This window comes from Bemisia tabaci, chromosome 5 (genome assembly GCF_918797505.1).
Source record: "Bemisia tabaci chromosome 5, PGI_BMITA_v3".
Lineage (NCBI taxonomy): Eukaryota > Metazoa > Arthropoda > Insecta > Hemiptera > Aleyrodidae > Bemisia > Bemisia tabaci.
The window spans coordinates 43,193,161-43,207,494 of record NC_092797.1 but is presented as its reverse complement, the minus strand read 5'-3'; the positions used below and the strand labels follow the sequence as shown (position 1 = coordinate 43,207,494).

General features: G+C 40.5%; 1 protein-coding gene across 1 annotated transcript; it reads right to left on the bottom strand.

Annotated features, from left to right (window-relative positions):
• Nucleotides 1-254: 254 nt before the first annotated feature.
• LOC109030557 (EF-hand domain-containing protein 1-like) lies at nucleotides 255-14,020 on the bottom strand. The gene is made up of 9 exons (XM_072300771.1): nucleotides 13,806-14,020; nucleotides 12,748-12,903; nucleotides 12,202-12,362; nucleotides 10,561-10,745; nucleotides 9,232-9,334; nucleotides 8,364-8,481; nucleotides 3,303-3,419; nucleotides 1,569-1,791; nucleotides 255-486 (listed from the first exon to the last, which is right to left on the bottom strand). The coding sequence occupies exons 1-9, from the start codon at nucleotides 13,977-13,979 to the stop codon at nucleotides 293-295; spliced, it is 1,431 nt and encodes a 476-aa protein (XP_072156872.1). The 5' UTR covers nucleotides 13,980-14,020; the 3' UTR covers nucleotides 255-292.
• Nucleotides 14,021-14,334: the final 314 nt, after the last annotated feature.

The window sequence follows — 14,334 nt, the reverse complement described above, 5'->3', positions numbered from 1 at the left end:
GCCATAGCGAAGAGTCAAATGATTAGTCTTAATTTTTGCTATAACGGGATTTTCCTTGTTTTAAGCGTCGTTCAAAGAGATACGGTGGATGGGAAAAAATGAAAATAGTGAAATCGTTCTTTCATTAATCTCAGATTCTTAGATGTTGGATGTTTAGATGTTGGCTCCTGGTATATGAGTGGCCCTTCGAACAAGGTGAGTGTTAAAGTACCACAACACAAAAAGCAAGTGACTTGATTAACAAATTATCTATTTTGAAAAAAAGTAACAAGTGTAGATTATAAAATATAAATCAATGTACTAGCGTTTGATCACTTTCCAAACGAGTTTCATTATGCGTAGTGACACCAAGTTGAGAGAAGTAATTTCTAAATTCATCCAAATGTTCCGGTCTGAATTTTTCAGGATTTTCTTCCATATATCGAAGTACCGACAAAGCAGCGCCTGTGATGATGAATCGTTGGCCGTAGACGTGAACTATGGAGCCTAGAATTTCAAATGAAATTAGATGATTGAATTGGAAGAGAGATGAAAGGGTGTTGGGGCAGAGAGAAAAAAACTTCGTATGCATGAGACCCGAAGTTCTAGTCGTACGAATCTCTTAAAGCTAAAAACAAAAATTAGACGTTAGTCAATTTCTAAGTTACTTTATTTGTAAAGAAAAGTTAATTTACACCTAGTAGGTGGTTGTAACATGTATTTGAAGAATATAAAAAAAAAAAAAAAAAAAAAAAGAATCTCTGAAGTTTTCGAATTGTGGTCCGAAAACTTCAGGTTCAGCTGCCGAAGTTGAGGTCGCACATCTGAAGTACTTCGGTATTTTGGTTGACTCCGTAGAAGTTTCAACCGAGTACCAAAGTACTTCAGGTGTGTGACTTCAACTTCGGCAGCTTGACCTCAAGCTTTCGGATGCTTGATGTGAAGTTTTCAGCTATCGATATGACCTCAACTTCGGATCCCATGCACAAAGTTTTTTCCTTTGTGCGAAAGAGAGGAAAAGGAGGGTAAAATTGAATCTATGTCCTTCAAAAGGCCAGGTGATGGTTCATTTTCTTTCATCCCAAGAGCATTACTATGCCGAGATATTGTGCGAGAACATAGCGTTGGCTTCTAAATTAAACTTTAACCTCACACAATTGGATTGCTTCAATTTTTTAAGTGGGATCACACAAATATACTGACGGTGAAACTATGAGACCTCGTTTCTCGTTTGCGGTGTTTAAAAATCTCATCGCTTTCATTTTATTTTTTGGAGGGAGCTTCAGCTAGAGCGAATCAATTACATACCGCATAGTTTTCACAGTTTCTTCGCACTGAGAAGAAAAATCTCGTAAATTTCGATAATTTACGTCGAGTAGTTTACTATTTAAAAGATTGAGTATGACAGGGGGCCCACCTCTCAAACCGAGATACGTGGTTTGATATAGTTTCACCGTGGATATTGTCTCCGCGGTTGTAAATTTTTACAGACTCGTAGTAAATCGCATGTGAAAGTCATAAACTAATGACTAGATAACTAGGTAGGTACCTGCACAAATTCTTCCGATTGTCTCAGAGATTCAACTTACCTAATCTAAAATCGGTTGGATTATAATACTGTGGATAATTCGTGTCGGAGTCAGGTTTCATGAGAAGCATAGGTTTCAAGAAACGGCCGCCTTCAAAGCCTGAATTTTTCACTCTTTTCTCTGATATTGACAGAAGTCCATCAGCTAGCGAATAATGGATGACAAATTCCCTGTCCTTATCCTCAGGGTGTATCCAGTCCAGTCGTGCCTTGTACCTAAGAACCTAGACAAGTATGACATTGATTCGAAATTAAAACAGAGGGCTGCGAAGTATGCCAAATAGGAAGTAAGATGTGCGATTTTATCAATTTATAAGTAGAGAAGGTCCACTACACAGGACGGTGGATCTATTTCACCAAATTAAGGAGAACAGGTGTAATTGTTGTTTTAAGGATACACAATTTGCTTGACATCCCACATAAAATTTTGTCTCCTTTGTAAAACTCTTCACAATGTTATGGACCAATTCAAACAAATCTTAGGTGGAGGCGATAAAATTTTAAAAGGAGACAAAATTTGTGTGGGGGAGAGGAGCTGACAATGGATCGAATCCTTGATCCGTTCTAAGTTTGATCAAAATTGATTAAAGTTTCCCTATAGAGGAGGTCAAATGAATAAAAAGATATGGGGCCTGTTACAGTGTTACCCCTTTTCCCTCCCTCGTGACAACCATGCAACAACATGTGGAAGATGAAACTTCAGAGGAAAGGAAGTGAAAGTTCCTCATTGTCCCCTAGAGGAAGTGGTGCCCAAACAGCATTTTTCAACGGAAAAATCGCGATATTTTGAAATTACCTAAGTTGCGATTTTTTGGCGATAAGATTGCTAGGATCATCAACATCTAGGCGATTATCTTCGATCTTGTCGCAATTTTATCTTTGTGAAATCGCGTTCAATAAAATCGACATCTTGTCTCAATTTATCATGATTTTTTGTTTTATAATATTGCATACATCGCGACTTTATTGCAAATTTAAGTGATGAAATCGCAATTTATCGTAATTTTTCATCCGATGAATCAACATCGATAAAATCGCGATACATTCTCGGATCAAATCGCAATCATCGCGATCACTGCTACTTTGGGGTGGGTAGCGCAGGAATTTTTTACCAATTCTGAAAGTAAGGGACTCTAAAAAGGCTACCTTGGAACAGAATCTCTTCTTGTGTTTTATTTCGTCGAACCTCTATCGTAAGAGCGTATCTGCATCTTGAAATGAGCCACGTTATCCATATGATCCTGTGCTTTACAGAACTCACGTCCGAAGAAGATATGCGTTTACGTCAAAGGTACGACGCGTGTCCTCTTTTGTCAGGACATGAATCAGAATTTTACAATGGATGAAAACCTACATCGTTTAAAGTTTGCATTTTGTGCGTCTACTCAAACAATGTGTCACTCCGGAATTGTAGAGTAGCGTGCTTTGCGATACACCGGTGGACCTGTCATTTAAACCTTTGTAATGGATCGATATACAGAATAATCGATGCTTTCCCATAGCTTCAAAGGGGGAAATATCGATAATCGATCTCGGAACATTATCGGACGGGGACTGCACTAGTGCACTTGGCCATTTTGAGGTGATGTAATTCACATAGCTCTCTTTAAGTCAAACTGAAATATGGCTGTTGAAAGCATGAAAGCATGGAGACACCAAAACAAGAGCTTAAAATTTATCACTGTTGGAGAATTAATGGATTATGAAGAATGGTGCAAATTCGGTAACTCCTTACTTTTCCAGCATTAGTGACGTATTGAATCATATTTTTTTTCAGAGGTACCGGCTTGAGAGTCAAACAAGACTGTATGGTATCTTCCGGTTGACCGATTCCAATGTGAGGAGGAATCATCTGTAGAGAAAGAAAATATATTGGAATGTGAGGAAAAATTTAACCCAGAATAGTGCGCATCAAATTCAAAATTTTAGCCACAAATCTATGGGGGCACATTCACTCGGAATTTGACGAGTAAAAGCGGCGACAGTACCGTATGGGGGACTTTACTCAGTACTGTCACAGGTTTAGCAAGCCTGCGGACCCCAGCTGGTAGCCCCTGCCTTAAAGGGGGGTGGAGATGGTCACCGGCTTCATGGCGTATGAACCACTCATCAGAGGGGCAGACAGGGCTCATAGCTGTGGTGAAAGCAGCCTGTCTAGGAGACGGTACTCCAAAATCAAACCCTGGTCCTCCAGGTTGGGGGTTGGGGCATCGGGCTAACTCCCCGATACCCGGAAAAAACTTAATGTTAAAAAGCCTAATAAAGATAGCCTCGGTGATAATGGAAAAAAACGGATTTTGCGACACAAACTACGGAAAAGGACAATGGTTTTTGGGACATGGAATGTACAGGGCATTTCTAATAAATTGACAGAGGTTGTATCGGAGGTAAAAAAGTATAATGTAGATGTCGCCGTGTTAACAGAAACGAAAAAGAAAGGCACAGGATCAGAAAACTTAGGATGTTATGATCTGTTCTATAGTGGTGTCAGTAAAGATCAACGCGCACAGCAGGGAGTCGCCATACTTATCCGGAAAAGTTTGCGTCCGTCTATAACTACTTGGGAAGCAGTAGACCAGCGGATCATCAGAATGCATCTTACACTGCATGGTCACAAGGTGGCCCTGTTAGGAGTATATGGTGTAAATGATGATGCTCCCGTCAATCTAAAGGATCAGTTCTTTGAGCAACTCAACGACGAGGTTCTGAGGGTTAGAAGGACAAGGGAGGTCATTATCATGGGAGATTTGAATGGTAGAACCGGACGAAGGAATGGTTCTAAAGTTGTTGGACCTTTCGGTGAAGAGGCGATGAATGACAATGGTGCACGCATCATTGATATGTGTGAACAAAACGAGTTGAAAATACTGAACGGATTCTACCAACATCGAGATATCCATAAGTACACGTGGGTTCAGCAAACTCGGGGGCTGAAGTCAATCATCGACTACGCGGTCACCAGGCAAACGAGTACCATGAAGGTTCAACAAGTAAGAGTTTGCCGGGGGTTCTCCTGTGGTAGTGATCACCATTTTCTCAAGGCGGAGATCGCATTTCCGGTTAAGTATGGGCTGCAGAGGAATACCTTGCAACATCAGAAGTGCCAGCCACAAGGAACGAAGATCGAACAAGTGCACTACAACATCGCGATAGCTTACAGCATGAAAGCGTGAAAGCGCTCTACAGGAAGCGGCTGGATGAGAAACTGGGAGTAGAAACTTTCGATACTGCGGAAGAGTTGTACCAGTTCATCAAAAGTTGCATACATTCAGCTGCGAAGGAAGCCCTGGGTATGTGTAATGAGAGCAAGGATGTACAGAAACCCTACTGGTGGGACAAAGAGGTAGAGGAGGTAATTGAAGAAAAGCGTAGGAAGTACCATGACTATCTGGCTTCTAGGACTGCAGACACCCGCGGCGCGTATAGGAAAGCCCAGGCGAGGGTTCGTCTTTTAATCACCAGGAAGAAAAACGAGTCTTGGGAGACCAACTGCTCAAGGATTGACACATACCTGGGGGGAAGGAAGAGTGCTGAGAGCTGGAAGCTGATCAAAGGCCTAAGAAGGGACATGAAACGGGACATTATATCTCCGATAACAATCTCACAGCTTGACGAACATTTTAATAAATTATTGACGGAAGGACGACCAGAGTTTCAAACGGGGAATGCTGAAAATATAGTCGAGGATCACTCAATGGAAATTCGAGTTGAGGAGGTGGTCAAAGCAATCAGGGAATTGATGAATGGAAGAGCTCCTGGGCCAGGGAACATTCCAGCCGAGTTAATTAAATGTGGGACTGGCAAGTTAGTTAACCATCTCAGGGATTTGCTGCAGAAGTGCATTGACGGTGATGACATCCCGAAAGAATGGAAAGAGGCCTGGATAACAGCGTCGCATAAAAAAGGAAGGAAGGATGACTGTGGGAACTACAGAGGGTTAGCGGTGACAGGAACGATAAGTAAAATTTATGGAAAAGTGTTGAAAGCGAAGATCGAAGAGGAGTGGACCCCGTTCGAGGCGGAGGAGCAAGCAGGTTTTAGGGCTGGTCGGTCTACCGCTGATCATCTGTTCTGTGTTACCCAGTTAACCGAAAAGAAGAGAATTGTTGGCCAGGAGCTTCATTTAGTGTTTTTGGATATTGAAAAGGCTTATGATAGTATTCCTCTTGTGAAACTCTGGGAAGTCCTAGAAGAAACTGGTTTTAGTAAAGGACTTATTGGGGCAGTCAAGCAGTTTTATCGGGGGGCTTTTGCTAGAATTAAGTGCCAAGGAAGGCTTTCAGACGGTTTTTTTGTCACCAAGGGGCTTAAGCAGGGATGTTTTCTGTCACCGACGCTGTTTAAGATATATCTAGAGCACGTTCTGAAGGAATGGAAAAGAAAGTGTGCCGGCATGGGCGTCCCTCTAAATGACCAAGAAACACTGTTCACGCTATGCTTTGCTGACGACCAGGTAGTCATAAGTCAAGATCACGATGACGCGGAGTATATGACCCGGAAGTTGGTGGAGGAGTACCGTAAATGGGGCCTCGAGGTTAGTGTCCGTAAGACAAAAAAGATGTCAGTCGGAGGTGCTCAGCAAAGCATAGTCCTGGAGGATGGTCAACATATAGAAAGTTGCGAACAATACAAGTACCTGGGGGTGAACCTGACTTCGGATGGGAAGCTGGATCAGGCCATTCGGGACCGTAATCTTCTAGGAAGGAAAGCCATCGCCATGCTTAATGGGATCCTTTGGGACCAAAGGATTTCCAAAGACAACAAGAAGAGGATTTATAACTCGGTTGTCAAGCCTATTATCACCTATGGCAGTGAAGTGTGGCAGTTGAAGAAGCGGACCCAAGAAATGCTCAAGGCGACCGAGATGGATTTCTGGCGAAGATCGGCTGGAATCTCGAGGAGAGAACGTGTCAGGAATGAACGTGTCCGAGAGATAATGGGCGTTGAGGGGACGATTGTGCACGATATCATGACCAAGCAATTGGTATGGTATGGGCATGTGCAGAGAATGGCTGATACCAGGTTGCCGAAGAAGGTGTTGGAGTGGGTCCCCCCAGGTAGGCGACGGAGAGGGCGTCCAGCCAAACGGTGGGTAGAGGGCATCCATGAAGAGATGGAGAGATGCCATCTTCCGGAGGATCTCTACCATGACAGATTCCTGTGGAGAATAGGCGTCGCAGAGCGCCCTAGCGCGCCGTAAAAGCGGCTCATACACACAAAGCGGCGACAGACCAATAAGTTAATATTCTTTTTATTAGATTTAGTCCAAACGCGAATTCCTGATTTCCCTGGTAAAAATTGGCAGTAGAATCTGTGTTCCAAAATACCATAGACCTACGGCCGGCTGTAAGATTTTCAATAGTTTCTATAGCCGGCTACACAATTTCTTATAGCCTTTTATAGTCGATGGCGATTAAGCAACTCACAGCCAGGCGATAAAGTGTATGCTAAACGTCACTCATTACGAATGCTAGGACTTAGTGAGTTTTCGGACCACTGCTCTCTTTTTGGGCCGTAGTATCTTGCGAGGAAAGCTCCGTACTTTTGATGGATGCCTGCGCCATTCCTAATATATTAGAGCGCCTTCAGTTTCGTATGATACTGTGCAATACCTCTGGTGTGAAATAGTTGCTTCAAGCGCCGTGGCACGTTGCGGTGCGGCAGGCGGGCAGCCAGGGCAAAACGCGCATTGGCGCCTACAAACCTAACAGGGATACTTCACGCGTTGCGCAATGTGTGAAGTATCCCTGTTAGGTTTGTAGGCGCCAGTGCGTCGCCGCGCCGCTCCGCTTTGTGCTAGGTTCTAATATTTAATCTGGCGGAGTCAGCGTTATTCAACTCATGATTTTGAAATGTTTGCACATCCTGTATGGATTATTCTCGTTTTAATTGATGAAAAAAAAATATGTATTAAAGGAAAATATAACGTGTGTTTTGTAAATATTTAGGTGGTTCCGTATCAAACTTAATGATTTCCAAAGCACACGAATTTCAATACAATTTCTTATAGCCTTTTATGATCGATGGCAAAAAAGCAACAGCCAGGCGATAAAGTGTAAAGCCCGGCGATAGGAACTATAGCCCAGCTGCATAATTTTTTATCGCTTCGTATAGCCCGGCCGTATGATTTTCTCCGCATTCTACAGCCAGCTATATGATTTTCTGTAGCCTTCTTTAGACGGCTATAAGAATTCCTATGGTATTTTGGAACGCAGCTCTTATCACCAATTTTTACCAGGGTTATTTTACGGATGCAGTTTACTTTCAATTTAAGGCTTTTAATGGTACCTACCTATTAAAATGAATGATGATATATAGTTAAATGCATAAAGCATTAGCATAAATGCAGTATTTGAAAGTTCAAGGCAAATCGACGGTGAAACTACTAAAATGCCTATCTCTGTTGCGATGTCTCGAAATATCCGCTACCTACTATTTTATCTTAAAAACGAAGACAGAACCAACATCATGGATTGAAGTTTTCATAAAATATCTTTCATGAAGAGAAGAAAATTCAGTAAAATTTTCGAAAAATGACGTTCAGTAGTTTTTCATTGAGAAAATCAAAATGGCAGGGAGTCTGCAACACCGCAAACCGAGGCACGCATTTCTGCTGTTTCACCATCGATATGTAGAAGGGTCCCTGCTATATTTAATGAAATGTAATTGTTATCTAAGTATACGATTAAGTTTCTTTGAAGAAAAAAAAAACTATGTTGGAAACTGGAGTATTATACCTATTTGTTAATTCATTTAAACACATAGTATGAATATTGAGGAGCAATGGAGTTCTCACCGGAGTTATTTTAAATCGCTCCTTTGGTTCCTTTACGTCTATTGCCGGGCCTTGCTCAATGTTCAAACAATTCTTATAAAATCTTCTTGTAAAGAGATCGCAGTCATACAGGAAGAACCTAGACAAATACGAATTTCTTTCAATGAACAAATTTTAACCCAGAAACATTCTACGTGTAATTGTGTTATCTGAAAGCGCTTTTAACCTTTCTTCAGCAAATGAGTACCAGAAGAGGTCATATTTTTACTCTTAAAAAACTCGTGAGAAGCTAAAATGTCAAAGGAAATCGACAAAGCCAGCGTGTATGAAAGCTATTTCAATTGTAATCTTCCGTCGCATTTCTAAGGCGCAATGATACAACTATTTGAACTCCCGGAACGCGTGAGGTATCACGGCGCATTTGAAGGCGTTTTAAAAACAGCCTAGTTCCGATATCCAGATAATCGTTTTGCATAGTTCCCTCGGGGGGGGGGGGGGGGGGGGGGCCCGGACCTTCTTAGAGGGGCCCCCACGTTTAGGTATATAGCCTCCTAACTTTTCGATTACCAGTCCGTCCCTGGTGAGAACACCCCCCCCCCCCTTCAAATCTCTATAGCTTCAATGTATTAATTAAGAGGCTACTGGCCGCAGAACATCAACAGATTCTGAGAGAGTGTTCATCTATCATTGATTTACTAAATAAAACTATTCTAGCATGAGAGTCAAGACATTGCCTGAGCGACAGAATTGAAGGCTCTCGTTGCCCAAAAGCATTAGTGTCAAAGCTGAGGACAGGAAGGAACTCTGCGAGGTAAGCGCTGATGATAACGCAAATACTAGTAATTTGCAGATTATTTTTATATTTTATTACTTAAAAAAACCATCTTACTGTTTTCTCAGTATGTACAATGTTTCTCCAACTAGGAGGTCTCGGGGGCCGAAATATTCTACATTTTCCATATCAGCTGCATCCGGCGAGCTTGCATTCGAGGCTGAAATCCAAATGGGTAAACGTGAAAAGAATGGAAGAGAAGAATCGGATTAGATTCACTTACATACTGATTAGAATTCCTTAACTCCATTAGGAAGAGAACTTATTATGTTTTGACAAAAGAAGCATGTTTTGAATAACATAAGTCAAGTCTTAGAACCAAAATAAAGCTCAGTGCTTCACTCAAAAGACCAAAATTGGTTAATTTAATGGACATTTCAGTCAAACTGAAACGAGCATGCTCTTTCAATAATTTGATTCATTTTGCACGAGTATCACAGGGTCACAGCTATATGCTTTCCTATCGCCTCCTATAGCTGGCTATAAGAATTCCTATTGCATTGAAAAAAAAATCTCGGTGTATTTACTAAGAAAAGGGTAACATTACCAAGAATTCAAGGTTCTATTTGATCCCAGTTTTTTCTTGGTAAAATTACCATTTATGGAATTGGTATATTTTTTGGTATATTTTTTGAAAAACTTCCCGCAAACCTGAAATCCAAATACAGGGACCCAAATTTTCTAAGTGTACTAAAACAATTTTTTATTGCCAAGTGTTTGTATAGTGTAGCAGAATATTTAGCTTAAGTTCTGTAATCTCTTTTCCCTTCTTTTTTATTTATTTTTTTTCTTTTATCCTAACTAATTTTGACATATTTGTTTTCGCCGTTATAAATGTGCATTTACAAATAAAATAAATTATTATAAATTATTATTATTATTATTATTATTATAATTTTACCGAGAAATCTCGGTAAAATTATTGAACTTTCTCGGTAATTTTACAGGACCTTGGTAAAAACGCCAATATTTTTTATCGACTATGGTAGAATTACCGAGATAAAATGGCAAAGTTACCGGGAATTGATTACCAATAAAGGTGGTATTCTCACCTGAAAAAACAGTAAAAATACCGGTTTTTAGGTAAGTTTACCAGTCTGTCTTGGTAAAATTACCAATAATTGGTAAAAAAAAGTGAGATTGTAAAGGTACCAACGGACCTTGGTATAAACGCCAAGAATTTTTTTTTCAGTGTGTATTTTGAAACGCAACTCCTATTGCCAATTTTTACCAGGGTTGTTTGAATCGATTTTACAAATTTGGAATGGGGTTACGTTCCTTCGTGTGAGAGACGAGATATGAAATACGTAGGGCACGTCAGGTATGACGTCATATCACGTTTGGCGGGCGCGATTGAAAGTAAACACTTGAAGTGAGTCTCTATACCTGGCAGGATCTCCCAGTTTTTTGGTACTCTCATTCGGTTGAGTACTCGCGGAAACGGATCTCTGCCGCTGTTTATTTCTCTCGCCTCAAGAATTTCCATCCGGTCGTCTGAGAGGTAGTAGTAGATGGTGCACGGTCGTTTTTCGTTCGATTCTCCGTCACTATTCAGCCACACCGCATAAAACCTACGAATAAAAGCGTAAGAAAAAACATATTTGGATTGCATTTTGCAAAAAGGAACCACTAGCATTGCAATGATGCTAAGATTGTGCAACTTCATCTTTTGCAATAAAATTGCGGAAATCGTGGAAAAACTATGAAATTTAGATGGTAATTTGTGTCTTAAATTTACAGTTTTTAGCGAGTAAAATAGAGACTATTAATGAATAATCGGGTTTTTCCTCCAAGACAAAAGAAGTTGCACAATCTTAGCAACATTGCAATGCTAGTGGTTCCTTTCGCAAAATGTAATCCATTTAATCAAATACAACTGATCATTAAATATCAACGCCTTTAGAAATGAGGTCGTATATCGACGGTGACAGTCGGCAATCACATGACTCGGTTTACGACGTCGCAGACGTCCTGTCATACTTTATTTTTTAAACGGAAAACTACTCAACGGCAATCCTTTAAAACTGCAGTGATTTTTCTTCTCTGTGCGAAGAAAATTCTGCATAAACTCTAAGGAATGATGTCAATTTGTTCTCCTTTAAAAAAATAACCTAGATGCGGAGATATTCAGACACCGCAAACGAGATATGTGAATGCGGACTTACGCTGTCGATATGTACCTCGCAAGAGTCTTATAACTTTTCAGGTGTCTTCTTCTCATCAACTTGAGTCCAGTTTGATTTAAGATGACGCATGTGAAACGTAAGTAGTGCCCGCACAGCCAAAAATGAACCATACAGTACTTCCTATATTATTCAAAATTTACTGTCATCGACTGGCTGTCCGTGATCTCCAATCTAAATTTCTATAAGTTTCTGTCGTTTTTTTTCACGATGTTGGGTTCGTCCGCATTTAAACGTCCTTAACTTTTATTCTAAAATGTTTCGGCTAGATTTATCGGACGGTCAAAGCAATAGAGTTGTAACTTACTGAAGATAGCAGTGTATTAGTGTCTTTAAATACTGTGCCTGATGAATGAAAGAATCATAAAAGAATCAGCTGATTCGAATTCCGGCAAAGTAATAAAAATCGAAAGCTCTGAGCGCCCGCCGTGACGCCGGTCGTCTCCTTCAATTCACATCAGCAACTATTTAAACTCTCCGGAGATCAAATTGCCTAACCGACGAATTGAAGGAGTTTAGAAGCCGGCGCACTGTGCCTCAGCGGTCTTATTAAAGGCAGGCATCCGCCGTTTCCGCGGGTTCGCTTTCACCTCAAGCAACTTTATTAACTCCCCGGAGATAAAATTACATACTCAACAAAATAATGGAACCATTAGAGGATTCGCTGATTCGCGGGGCGAAATTCAATTGGAAAATTGGAAAGGAAAACGTAGAAAGAACGAAGGAAACGCATATCCTTTTTCCTACCTCTCTAACTCAGTAAGCTTAAAATTGGCGAGTCAGAAGGTTTCTTTTTCTAATTTTATTCTTTTAATTCTTTTTCTCTAGGAATTTGACAATGTACCTTAAAACTTTTCCATCGAACTGTAGATATTGTCTAAATTTCTCGTCTGCCAAAGTTTGTTTGCGAGCACTTTTCAGAGGCTCGTGTTTTTCTTGAGGAGTCGGGTCGACTGGTAACTCTCGTTCTTCGTTCATTTCTATACCTTGACTCAATAAAAATTCCTGAAAATATAAACACAAACAAAGACAGTAAAAAATATTTTTCCGTGTAGACGAGAACCGTTAGAGTTCACGGGAAAAATATCTCAAGATGCGTAAATTAATTTTACCTAAAAGGAAGGTACCAAACCTGCATGTTGAATTCTACGGGCCGCAATAATTTGACGTATTCCTTAGTCAGGAAAATCGCTTTAGGTAAATAAGAAGTTTAGGAACAAGACGCGTTTATACGACGTTTCAAAAATACTCTGGTTTCAAAACTCGGGCTCCTCATTAATGTCAAAACTTGCCAAAAGGGGCTCATTCGGGCCCTATATTGGTAAATTTAGGGGGCGATCGCCCCCTCGCCACACAGCTCAATCCACCCCTGCGTGTCAGATGTGCTTACCCGTGTGAATGCATCGCAGTTGCAAATACGGTAGCTGATGCCATAGAATCGAACATCGATGTCAACGTTAAAATCCTTCCAGTGCCACGGATGCCCGGTGCTTTCATTTGGTACGCGATCTCGCCGAACTAGCTTCCCCTGCGTCAAACCGGAATTCTGCACAAAATAATACGAAAGAGAATGAATCTTGAGATCAGCATGACCGGAAATTAATGAAAGTCACCCCTGTAATTTTTTAAATTTAAAATTGAAATATCTCGGCGAAGCAAATTTGAAGAGATAAAATTCTTTAAAGATAATTGAATCTCATCGAATGACATGTTTCAGACCTCTGTGGCAAAGGGTACCTAATTATGAAGGAGCTGATTCAATGCTGCCTATAACAAGTCCTGACTAAGAGCTATAATTTCAGGCTCAGTTTAGAAACAACTTAAGTACCATCAGTTTTTTTATACGCATAAATGTTTTTACGGATGAGCAAGAAATTGTAGATCTTAATTACATTAATGGGCAGCCTCTTGATTCGGTGTGAACAGAGGTGTATATCATGGAACTCTACAATATGAAATTTTACGAAATTTTTGAAACTTCCTTGGTGAACTCAGTATGCCACGAATCACATAGAAACAGTAAAATCTTACTTTTGTAATATTGAAAGAAAAATTATGAGTCGTTCTCTTTACGAATTTTTAGATAATTGTTATACGGATTGCATACTCAGCTTCTGAAAAATCATTGAATTTCATGGAATATAAAATTTCACTCTTCAGCAAAATTAAAATCATGAAATATCATCCGTTGAAATTTCATGTTGCATCTCTGGGTGTGAACAGAGGCGGATCCAGTAATTTAGCAACACCGGATTTCCTCCATTCAAACCTATGCAAAATAATCGATTCTTGTCGGAGCACCTGCCCCTCCCAAGAATCGATACATTTCCATAGGTTTAAATAGAGAAAATACAATGTAGCCAATTTGATGTATCCGCCAGTGGGTGTGAACATCATAATTTTCCCATATTACTGAATTATTCCCCATTTATTCACTGATAAACTCACGTGTACTGGCGGCTCGACGACTGTGAGGGTGTCATCCTCCAGATAGTAGATTATGTTCACAATCCGAGTCCTAATTCCTTCGGTGGAAGGCTCCGGTACTCTCTGCTGGAAGAACCCTCGAAAAAGGAGACACTTTTTGTCGTACTCGGCGTAGTGCGGAATCACTTTCGCCATCACTGGCGTCTTCGTCCGCCCGTAAATCAGCGATGGGTCCAAAGTGCTGGAATTTGAAGCGTAAGTTCGTAATTAGAAGTATTTATGCTAAAAGGAACTTATGTTACGCGCAAACCCTATGCACATAGGTCCTTTTAGCATAAATACGTCCAATTGGAAAGTGGAAATTCGAAACCTAGTAAGCACCTTCAGATTTTGCTAAGACTGTACATGATGCTTTCAGGAGCGCAGAATGTTCACGAACAGACGACCGATTGGTCGTTAGGGAAATGCGTAGGCAGTGGAAAAATTACGTAGACTACGACTTTGAGTAATGGATGATATGAAATGTAATACGTTTTGACCAAAATGTGCT